The 12,180-nt window shown below is 40.8% G+C and overlaps 1 protein-coding gene across 1 annotated transcript; it reads right to left on the reverse strand.

The window, feature by feature from the left end:
- Nucleotides 1-292: 292 nt before the first annotated feature.
- Nucleotides 293-7,504, reverse strand: LOC310949193 (kelch domain-containing protein 10-like). Its single transcript, XM_083916548.1, has 10 exons — nucleotides 7,357-7,504; nucleotides 6,114-6,206; nucleotides 5,594-5,815; nucleotides 3,185-3,339; nucleotides 2,915-3,063; nucleotides 2,733-2,817; nucleotides 2,580-2,646; nucleotides 2,445-2,492; nucleotides 2,229-2,368; nucleotides 293-1,818 (listed from the first exon to the last, which is right to left on the reverse strand). Exons 1-10 carry the CDS (start codon nucleotides 7,442-7,444, stop codon nucleotides 1,609-1,611), a joined length of 1,257 nt encoding a protein of 418 aa, XP_083772674.1. The 5' UTR covers nucleotides 7,445-7,504; the 3' UTR covers nucleotides 293-1,608.
- Nucleotides 7,505-12,180: the final 4,676 nt, after the last annotated feature.

The following is a 12,180-nucleotide window of genomic DNA, read 5'->3' on the forward strand; positions in this document are numbered from 1 at the left end:
AAAAAAGAGGCAAAAGGTGTTACAACAGTATTTAAGTTTTACAGTCTGCAGTAACCGCAAAGGATTTGTTTTCATCAAAGTCGCCTCAGCACAAATAAATCACAACAATGACCGAGCCTGTTGATATTCTGGCGATGGTGAATGTTTGCGGAGCCTGATCACAGTAGTTCACATCCTGAGTTCGCCTTACACACCTTGTTGCTAGTTAAAAAACATTCCCATGCCACTTATTTTCCCCCCAGCACGACATTCTCTGGAAAAACAAGAGTGAAAGTTAAAAAAAAAAATTAAAAAATACAGCCTATGTTCAGTATAAAAGGTTAAAAATGGAGTTTAGACATAAAGTAGGAACTGAAATGACAATGAAATCAATCAAAAAGGGAATGTAGCTACATGTTCTGCTACTTTTCAAAGTTTCGTCATGAAATAAAACAGCAGCAGAGTGATGACAATAAATAGGTAAAAAAAAAAAAAGTCTGTTTACGTTGATGAATCGCCTTTTAGCTGCGGGCGGCATCTCCTGATGAATCATGAGCAGAAACAACAACAAAAGGCTCAAGTGGAGAACAGCGGGTAAATCACCTGTGCGTGGTTCAGAGTTATGAACAAATCGAAATCTTTAAAAATAACCTGGTTTACAAAGATGTAAACAATACGTGGGGCATTTTGGAAAATCAGAAGGCACCGAATACAGAAATCAAAAGGCTTGAGAATCACCGTGGAGCTGCAGCTGTAAAAACTCTTCTCTGACTAAGAAAGAAAAACTCAAGAGGCACTCGAAGATTCACAGTGATGCCGTGTTACAGATGTCTCCGAAGCGCTTTTTGGAATTTTCCATCTGATCACAAGGCCGAATGTAACCAGGGAGGGGAACATTTTAAAATTAGAACGGTACAGTTGCGATCACAGCTCAATGACAGCGTGCGATCGGGAAACCCTTAGGGCGAGAGCATGATGCCTTAAATAATTGACCTTATCGGGCTTTTAGTTATCACAGTTTCACATGTCCATGCTTAATCAGCAGTGGATCCATTTTCAGAGAATCGCTGGTTTCTAAGTAACTCAATAAACGTTTAAGTTGTTTTTGGTCTAACCTGTGTCACAGTGGGCAGAGCGGCAGCTGACTGGACACGTGTCAAAGATGGAAAATGTGCAACACGTCCCTTCAGCAACAGTGAAAGAAGCGGATCTTACATGAATCTAAAACGACGCTGACAAAAGCAACATTTTGCCTTTCAAGAAGTGGTTTTTGGAACATTCAACTATTCCTGCTTGTGCACCGCAAGTTCCTGTGACCGTGATGTTTCGAGAACAAAACAAAAAACCTGGGGGATGCACAATGTAGTGGACCGGAAATGACGAGAGCAAAGCACAAGACACTGTGACTCTGGTGTCCACACCGGTGCATGCAAACTTGCATCTGACACGTTCACGTACAGAAACTTGCACTTGGCGTTTAAAAAAAGAAAAGGAAAAAACACGCACGTTAACGTAAAAGTTCAAAAGGCATTCAAAGTTTTTCATAGTTTTCTGACATCAGTCTTTCCTCGTCTTTGTCAGTGCTGCTCCCAAACGTACCGCTTCCTTCAGTCTCTCTGCTGCGTGCGTCTATTTGAGCCGCTGAATTAGTGTGTGCGTCAGTCCCATGTTGAGCAGCTGAAGCGTGGACAGCTGAGCTAAGTGAGGGTAAGTTTTCAGCAGTTTCTCCCAGGTCAGTTCCAGCAGGCTGGGCACCCCCAACCACACTTTGTACAAAGAGCCCGTCCTTCTGTTCCCGGACATGTTGACAACGCCGCCGTGAACGTACATGCAGCCAGCCTGAAGGAGAGGAACAGAAGTTAGAGCTGAAACTAGGGACTGGTGATAACTCCATACGATCATTTATCGTGATGAAATCATGCATCAAGATGAAGTGATGCATAATTATGTTCAATGTTACTGGAACCAACACTGTGTTTGGTGAAAGTGCTTTTAAATATTTAGCACCTTTATCTTGGAATAAACTACAAGATAATTTCAAACTGGAATCCCTCATCAGCATTTCAAAAGCAGGATTAAGGACCTTTTGAATGCAGTTTGCACACGTACTGTCTCGGAGCACTGATCTGCCTTTTTATTTTTAATGCTGTTTTATTTTATTTTGTTGATTTACCATGTTTAGTTATGTTGTTTTGGTTTTAAATGCAGCAGCACATAAAACCTGTGTCTCTGAGTGATAGTTTACTTACCGGAGTGACTGCAGCACAGTGAAAGTAGGCGGGTTCTGGCATGGCGGCAGGCAGCTTGGTCCACTGGAAAGTCTGCAGGTTGATCTTCCACAGGTCGGATAGGATCAGCTCTCCGTTATATCCCCCGCATATAAACACCTCTGAGAGAAACAGCATGGTTAAAACAAATGCTTCGGACAGGTGTGTCCAGATGATGCTGTGTGAAAAACCAATTACCATCTTTGACCTGCACACAGCTGTGACAGCGGCGGGCAGCAGGATATCCTGTCAGGATAATGACAAAGTACGTTCAATACGTGGTCTTCAAATACTTTATTCAGCAAAAAAAAAACCAGAGCAGGGATCACAAACCTATTTTTTCATGGGGTTTGGTGGCGATTTCCTCCCAGTAATTTGTCTCCAAGTTATACGCGTGAATCTAAAGAAGACAAACGGTATTACAGGATACAGTATTATGAATAAAGGAGTAACTTTTTCTGCAGAGTTTCTGCTCGTTCCTCTCACCTTTTCCAGGGGATATGATGTCCAGGACGTCCCGCCTCCTAAAATGTAGATTCTCTGTCCGTCATGAGCGAGTTCATGTCTGTACCTGTGAAATCATGCACTCAGTTTCAGTTTGTTTTATTCAACATTCTGGGGATTCACTATTAATAAAACACACACACACACACACACTGCTGTCTGACCTCTCCTCAGGTAGATCTGAGGGCGCGTTGTTGGGTTTGAGGTGGGTCCATTCCCTGGTGGTCAGGTCCAGCCTGTGCAGGTCGGTGCTGTAAAGGTAGCCTGTTGTTCCGCCAAACACATAGAGGTAGCCATTTATGATGACCATCGCCTGGAAATGGAGAAGTATTATACATCGTTAGTGGAATACACACCTACATGTCATAAATAAGAGTTATGATTAAATTATGGAACATTTAAGGACATCAACTTCATATCTAAACCACCGTTACCTGTCCGTAGATCTTGTTGGGTTTCTTCCCTCTGCAGTTGAGCAGGTTCCATCGTTTGTACTGAACATTGCAAACATGGACGTCGTTTCCGTTGTTTTCACCAAAGGGAATCCCAGTGCCACCGAATACAAGCAGGTTGTTGCCGTGTAAAACAGCTGAGAGCAAGCGAGAGAGGGACATGAAGACAGTCAGCTCTACTACAGCTCTAAAAACCTCTAATAAGGTTGTTTTAGAGCTACATACTGGACGCTTTCACTCCTGAAGCTTTGAGATGCAGCTTCAAACAGACATTAGTAGTATTAAAGGTGTGAAGTCTGGACCACTAATGATACCATACGTAGATGCAATGTTCTGATGAATTGGTCCCCATGTCTATTAGCATGTATATGATGCAAATGCATGCCACTAGCACAAGGGTGATGTGATGGGATACATTTCTCTGCTGTCTGTAGACGGTGGCAGTGAATATCAACAGTTGATGGCAAAAACACACATTTTAAAAAAGGTAGAAATGAGATCCCAAGTTGAAGAAGACAACGCACAGTTAACATAATAAAAATAAAGTTTCATGAAGTGTTTTTTTTTTCTTTTTTTGGATAACTAAAGTTTCACTGTACATTTGGCTTTAAAGTGCAATTCCGGCGCAAAATCCTCCCATGGTCTTTTTCGGCACTTGCATACATCAAATAAGCCGTCGAGACAGCTCCTTTCATGTATGAACTATTAACAGAGAAATCCCGTAGAGTCGCTAACAGCCGGACGTGGCTAACACTGATTAGCTCAGTAGGTGTGAAGGCATTCAAAGGTCTTTTTTAACCACTAATTCTGCTCAAAATAACACCAAACCTCTGCAGCAGCATGAGAAGAGTCCCTACACAGAAAACAAAGCACCAATGGGCTCCTTCTTTTCGGATTACATTCGGTAATCAACTTGAATGGACTTTACTATGAGAGGAGCTGGTACCGGGGCCAGTAGCCAAGTCTTTCAAAACACTGCTTTAATAAACTCTGGGTTCATTCTTGGTGCTTCATTTTTTGTGTAGGGACTCTTCTCATGCTACTGCAGAGGTTTGCTGTTATTTTGAGCAGCATTTGTGGTTTTAAAAGCTGTTTGATGACTTCACCGTGCTGCCCCGAGCCAACTATGCAAGTGCAGAAAAAGACCATGGGATTCACTCATCAGACCAAACTGAGATAGTGTATATTTGTCTTTAAGTCACTGCAGAAATCAGGCTCCTGCAGAGAAGTGACTGTAATCTAAACCTGAGAGCAAGTAAACAAACTGATTGTTTGCAGTGTGTCGACACAGAATTCCTTAAAGCTGCACTGCTGAGTTTTTCTTGTGTTGACATTCAGTGTTACTCACCAAAACTCTTTGTGTGGACCTTGAGGTTTAACAACATTGTTTAATACATTTGCTTCCTCATAAAAATGTTTTTAAAAACAGCATTGTTTACAAATATCAGCAATTCTTCTTCTTCTTCCCGGCCTTTGTTTGCCCATCGCAGTGTTTCCTGGTGCATTGGTGACACCTGTAGTTCTTTTCATTACGTTATGTCTCTTCCTCACGCCTAAGCTCCTCCCAGCGAGGATGAGAGAGAGAGACGTGAGGAAGAGATGCGAGGACGGAGGACACGAAGCTTTCAAATGAGAAATCTTTGGTTCCACAGCGTCAGATTGAATTCACGTCAGTTACTGATGACGTGCTGCAGATCTGTGTCTGTTTTATGTGAAACATTTCTTATTAAAAAGACGTAGATTACTCTGTGTATGACATCTTGAAAATTGCTCCCATTTATTTTGGGCGTGTACATTTACACACGAGTTGTGGAAAGACTGATTTTATAGTTATATGTATATTTGGTTCCTATGATTATAGTGACAAAGACGTTAATTCATGTTTTCCTTATTAATCTAATCTTATTACTCATCAAATTCCACGATTTCTTTCTCACAAAAGCATCACAGCAATGAATGTGGGCAATATCTTTAATGTCCCATCATTATTTCTACTTAATTTATTTATGTTACCTTAGACTTGTTTCGTTTTTGTTGTATATTTCTGTTTGGCTGCCTTTAATTTTCACAATGCTTCACCTGTCCACGCGTGATTCTGATGTTTCTTTTTGACGTTGTATAAGCTGACAGTTTGACATAAAGATTAAAAGTATACATAAATAGATAGATACACTGGTAAGATACACCAGTGTTTCCTCGCACATGTGTGAAGCCATCAGAAGGAATGTGTATTGCGTCACCTGCGTGCAAATACATCATAAAATGCGACACTCCATCGTCCCTCCACAAGGTACATTTAAGTAACACCAGTAGGTGGCTCTAAAAAGAAAAGAAAAAACATGCAAGAGGTTCAACTCTGATTAGAAATAAGAGCAGCACATGAGTCCTTACCTGACATAGAGGCCAGCTCTGTGGGCATGTAACCCTCTGTGCGGACCTGCTGCCAGGTGGCTGTGGCAAAATGAAACCGCCAAAGCTCCCTGAAAAGAGGGTAGTCTTCATTCTCCGACCCCCCTGCCTCCTCAAAGTCCGGGTTGTAGCCTCCAAACACATACAGGTTGGTGCTGTCGGCGACACAGCGGTGTCCGCTCCGGGCGGGGGGCACGCATTGACCTGTGGGAGGAACGGGATCAAGTCAGAACGTGAACGCTCCTGATGGAGGAAAAGAAAACGGAGCTGATGCAGGAACCAAAGAACATCTTTTAACGTTAACGTGCATCATGATGTTGTGCTCACCAAATGTAGGTCTATACTCTTTACCTACAGAATACTGCACATGAAGGACACAGCATTTGGTTTAGCAGCTGTATAAAGTACGCAGTTAACAGGAGCGGGATCACTTGTGAGTCCCACAGTCAGTCTATGTGACACAGGTGTTCTGAGGGGAAACAGCCTGAGCTTATTTCAGCACCTTCTGTCAGAAACCTGTTGGGGATCCGCAGGTTGGGGCAGGACGGGGAGAAGATGCGCCGAGCCTGAAGCCACCGCGCACGCTTCTTGGAGCCTGTGAGGTAAAAAAGACAGAGACAGAAATGTGTAAAGTTAACGCGCCGGACTAATGACAAAACTGAAATATGTAAGATTCTACCATTTGATACCATTTTGAGGATCATTCAGTTCTGACAGGACAAACATGTTAAAATTTATTTCCAAACCAGTATTAGGATCGGCAGACAAATCCTCATCAGGGGATGGAAGTCAAGTCAAATTTTATTTTATTTATTCACATCTCTTCATTTAGCCTCATGGTAACGCTTGTGCAGAATGTTATTTCTGTCTTGGCACATATTTTAGTGGAGAAGGCCGTTTCTCTCTTTCTCTCATACTGCCCCACTAAGTCTAAGTGCAGTAACTAAGAGGAAAAAAAGGTTAAAAAAAATGTCTTTACAGTTTGTTTATTGTCCCAGCAAATGAATATTTGGCATAATGATGATGGATTCTGGTTTACTAGTATGCCATTTAATAATTATTATCCAAATAAATGAATGAAAAATATATTACACTTGAAGCAGTAGTTATTAAAACCCTCTGTATGTTTGAAAAGGAGCAGGAAGAAGCATTAGCTTATTAATTCCTACCCCTTCTCCACTTAATACCTAGTACTAGAGGTTTTCTTACTTCCTGTGTATCCTGTAGTTTTATTACGCGCAACAAAACAAACAATAACCATCAGGGTTTGACTCACACACACACACACACACACACACACACACACACACACACACACACACACACACACACACACACACACACACACACACACACACACACACACACACACACACACACACACACACACACACACACACACACACACACACACACACACACACACACACACACACACACACACACACACACACCTCTCTGTTGTTAGCATTGTCCCATATTTTAAGCCCCATGCAAATGAAACAACACTGGTGGTCACTCACTTCTCTCTGCAGGCTTCCGTAGCAACGGTAGCTAAGTTAGCTTTGGCCTGTGTGCTGCAGCGTTAGCGGTGATTCACCGCATCACTGCCTCTCAGACAGACAGAGTGTCACACACACAGACAAAGTAAACAAGGACTACTCTTTCCTAGATCAACCTTTCCTTCACTGTTTGCTTCGCTGACTGCTTGTTCGCGCAGGGCAGAGGGGTTTGTGTTTACAGACCTGAGTCTCGGGTGGAGGAGGGCCCCCACGACAGTTTCTCAAACTTGTTGAGTTGACTGAAGCTTCCGTCGTGTTCGGCCGAAGACATCTCGACAGGGTTCACGAGACCTGGACCTGGACCTGGACCTGGACCCTGACCTGGACCTGGACCTGGACCCGCGTCAGTGTAGCCACACGGAGTGGCATGAGCTCCCGTAATCACACCACAATAAAGAAATAACGACCGTCCTCACCTGCTGCTGTCGCGTCACAGCCAGCTGGCCTCAACTGACCAATCAGAGGAGGGGGGGCTTCATGATGCGTTCAAGGGCCACATGGAGATGTTTGTTAAAAATGCCCCCAATGTAAAGAGGAATAAACATGATACAGCCTCAATAAGTAAATGAATGAATGTGTGAATAAATACAGGAATAAATACACAAATAAATATATGTAAGAATAAATAAATACAGGAATAAATACACAAATAAATATATGTACAAATAAATACAGGAATAAATACATAAATAAATATATGTACAAATAAATACAGGAATACATACATAAATAAATAAATGTATAAATAAATACAAACATACAGGAATACATACATAAATAAATAAATACAGGAATAAATACATAAATAAATAAATACAGGAATACATACATAAATAAATATATGTACAAATAAATACAGGAATAAATACATAAATAAATATATGTAAAAATAAATAAATACAGGAATACATACATAAATAAATAAATGTATAAATAAATACAAACATACAGGAATAAATACATAAATAAATAAATACAGGAATAAATACATAAATAAATAAATACAGGAATACATACATAAATAAATAAATGTATAAATAAATACAAACATACAGGAATAAATACATAAATAAATAAATACAGGAATAAATACATAAATACAGGAATCAATACATACAATACAACTATTAAAATGAAATTAATCATAATTATAATCATAAATTCATGCCTTTGAATTGTTTGTTTTATCCAACAGTCAATCAAACAAAGTAACTCAACACTGGACATAAATGCATTATATATTGTTAAACACCAGGATTGACATGGTGTGGAGGTGTTCTTTAATTATACAACACTAATGTGAAATATAACAATCAAAGCCATACGTGTTTAATGTCACAGAACATTTCTAACTGCAGTGTGTTTACTTTCTAACTGTCTTAAGGCAACTCACTCTCCATTCAATTCTTTGAAGATGCATGACGAGCTGCCAAAACACATAAATTGCTTGCAAAATACACACCAGATTTGCAGTACAGCTTAAATGATGAATAACTGTTTACTTTGAGAGGAACATGTTGTTGGAGTGACTCCTTTAGATCAACTGTAAACCCAGACTCAACCTTTACCCCAGATCCTCCGGGGCTGCTTTTGCTGACATGTGGTAATCTGGATTTGAAGCTCACTGGGACGGACTGAAGGGGTTAAACAGATCAATGCCGTGAGAAACTGTGCGAAAATAAACATAGTTAATAATTGCTATTAGGGCGGCACGGTGATGTGGTGGTGAGCACTGTCGCCTCATAGCAAGAGGGTTCCTGGTTCGAATCTGTGTGGAGTTTGCATGTTCTCCCAGTGTCTGCATGGGTTTTCTCAGGTTCACCAGCTTCCTCCCTCCAAAGACATGCAGGTGTTAGGCTAATTGATGACTCTAAATTGCCCGTAGATGTGAGTGTGAATGGTTGTCTCTATGTGTCCTGCGATAGACTGTAACTGTCACAGAGCAGATGATGATTGTGAAAAGATCGGATCAAATAAATCCTTTTGTTGGTCTTTTCACTGTCGTTTCCCTGCAGTTTACACTGTTAACGTTACACTACACTCTCCACAGCAGACGTGTTTTTGCTTTGTACATGCAATCGTGTTAATGTTTAACATTTAAGGCCCTCACTGCCTAACAAGACATACTTGTTACAATGAAATAGTTTTCCCGACTACACTCCTAGCCTGTTTCTGCTGGCGGCTGTCCACGGCGCATCAACCAACTTGACATAGTCCACAATGTTCCTGCACGAGATTCCTTCTGACTTGAAACTTCACGTTTACCAGGTGGTGAAATGTTAACCAGAGGTTTACACTTGTCAGCAGACATAACATTAGCCTCAATAAATGTAACATTTCCTCTCCAAATAATTCCTCAACAGACCGGACAGCGAGGAGCAGATAAAGCCAGTCTCTGAACCGTCTCTGACAGCAAGACATTCCTGAATAATGAGCTGCAGCCGTGACACAGTAATGAGAGAAACAGGAGATGAGTTGACAACTGTGGCTCATCCATGTGATCTACTCACGGAGGTCATCACCTGATACTTTATCATCCAAAGTAATTAGTTTGACTACAAGCATGATTATGATCTGTTCATGCATGAAGAGATTCAACAAGATAAACAAGTTATTCTGAATGATGCTAATTAAATCTGCCACATAAAGTACTGTGTTGTATTACCCAGTGGGCAACGTCTGGCATGAAATGATGGATCTGACTTGAACTAAAGTGTAACTCTGTGTCACAGTTTCATTAATTAGGACCTTTGTTGTGTCTATGCACTGGAGGCTGAGAGTGACACCATTTCAAATCCGCCATGTCCTGTATACAGACACAAAGATTTACACACTCGTGTAAATATGAGAAGTGACAGCTCTGACAGCTCAGAAGGAAAGGAGCTGGTGAACGCCAGATGTCAGGCAATTTACAGCTTAATATCAAGCCAAGTGGTATATTTACATTTGTTACATGTGTGGTCAAGTCAAGTTTATTTATATAGCAGAATTCAACAGCAAGGCAATTCAAAGTGCACACAGAACATTTAAAAACATTTGAGCGAAACACATATAAGAGCACATATAAAATGACATTTAAATAAAATCAATAAGAAATCAGGAGGAGTTCAAATAAAGTACATGCAGTGAATTCAATGAAAAGCAGCGGGAAAATGAAAAGTCTTCAGTTTTGATTTGAAAGAACTAAGAGTTGCAGCAGACCTGCAGTTTTCTGGAGTTTATTCCAGATTTGTGGAGCATAAAAACTGAACGCTGCCTCTCCATGTTTAGTTCTGACTCTGGGGCCACGGAGCAGACCTGGACCAGAGGATCTGAGAGCTCTGGATGGTTTGTAGCTAAACAGACGATCTAAAATGTATTTCAAACAGTTCAATGCTTTTTAAACTAACAAGAGTATTTTGAAATCAATTATTTGACAAACAGGAAGCCAGTGCAAAGACCTGAGGACTGGAGTGATGTGATCTACTTTTTTTGATCTTCGTTTGCACTCGAGCAGCAGCGTGGTCAGACGTTGGGTTTGAGTCACAATAGTGGCTCTCTTCTTAACTCCATGTGTGGCTGGATGAACACGTCTAACAACATCAGCTGAAGAAAGGATTTTGGTACTTGTTGTTGTCATCGTATGACAAAAAGCCAGAGTGTCATGACCTGAGGAGGTCATCATATGATCAGCCAGGTCATGTGAGACTTTCAAGGTCCATGTGACTTGGAAATCCAGCAAAAAGGGACTTTTTCACACATCTTAAGCATGTTTTCACAAGGGATGCAAAACCGAACTGTGACAAAATGAACCAAATGATAAATAACCTGAGAAAATAAGAGGCAAGAATACAGTGTGGAGACCATTGGAGGTGGCCTGTGGGGGCAAATATGTAACGTTTGAGGATGCACCATCATCTTTTAAGTCAGTTTCAGCAACAAGAACACAATTCCCTTCAATAAACAGACAACATTTTACATTTTCATTTTGTACACTTCATCAGCTGATCAGGGCCTACTTCAAGTGCTACATTTAGAGACAATAAGAGATAGAGAAAGCCTTTAAAAAAAACATTTGTAAGTTTTTTTGGAGTCTGAACACATGACTTTTGAGTCTGTGATGAAAGATGTGTAGAGTTTCTGCCGCCCTGTTGTCAATGAGGAGTTCGTTCCATGATTGTGAGGTCAGGGCGATAAACACTTGAGACTTTATAGAGTTAACTGAGCCCCCTTTGGTGCTTTACTGTCAGACATGCAATAAGTGTCAGCATAACAATATAAAGAAGTATTCAATACAGTTATTAATATACAATAGCAAATACGCCTGCAGCTCTCAAGAAGATTTAGGGGTCATTTCTTGATTTGGTTTCATTCTATCTCATCTGGATCCATTCCCCTTTATTTTATTATCATTATATATTATTTCATTCATTCATCTTCAACCGCTTGTCCCTGTCGGGGTCGCCGGGGGGCTGGAGCCGATTCCAGCTGATAGCGTGAGGCGGGGTACACCCTGGACAGGACGCCAGTCTATGTGTAATTTGTTATAATAATAAAAATATTAATACATTTATTTAGGGGTGCCTTTCAAGACACATAAGGTCACCTAACAACGTCCATAGATAGATATACTCTAAAGGTAAAAACATGACGAGTACATCAAAAAAGACAAAGCAAACATAAGACCTGAGAAGGACGGACAGACGTGTAAAAACAGTAACACAGTAGAGATAAAAGGACAGTAGAGAAGAGGACAGTGAGCCGGTTTGAACAGGTGAGTTGTGAGGTTGGTTTTTGAATGCTGTGATGGTGTCGGATTGTCAGACGTGTGGGGGCAGGGAGGTCCAGAGCCTGGGAGTTAACAACAAACACTATGGTGTGGGGGATTGTGAAAGCCTGAATGGATCTTGTTTTTGTTGTTTTGTTGAACTTTGGTGCACCTTAGTTAAGGCTGTTGTTAAGATAAGACATAGGGAACACATTTACATCACTGAACCTTTCACTACAATGCAAATAAAGTCAAATACA

This window comes from Echiichthys vipera (assembly GCF_963691815.1).
Source record: "Echiichthys vipera genome assembly, chromosome: 7".
Lineage (NCBI taxonomy): Eukaryota > Metazoa > Chordata > Actinopteri > Perciformes > Trachinidae > Echiichthys > Echiichthys vipera.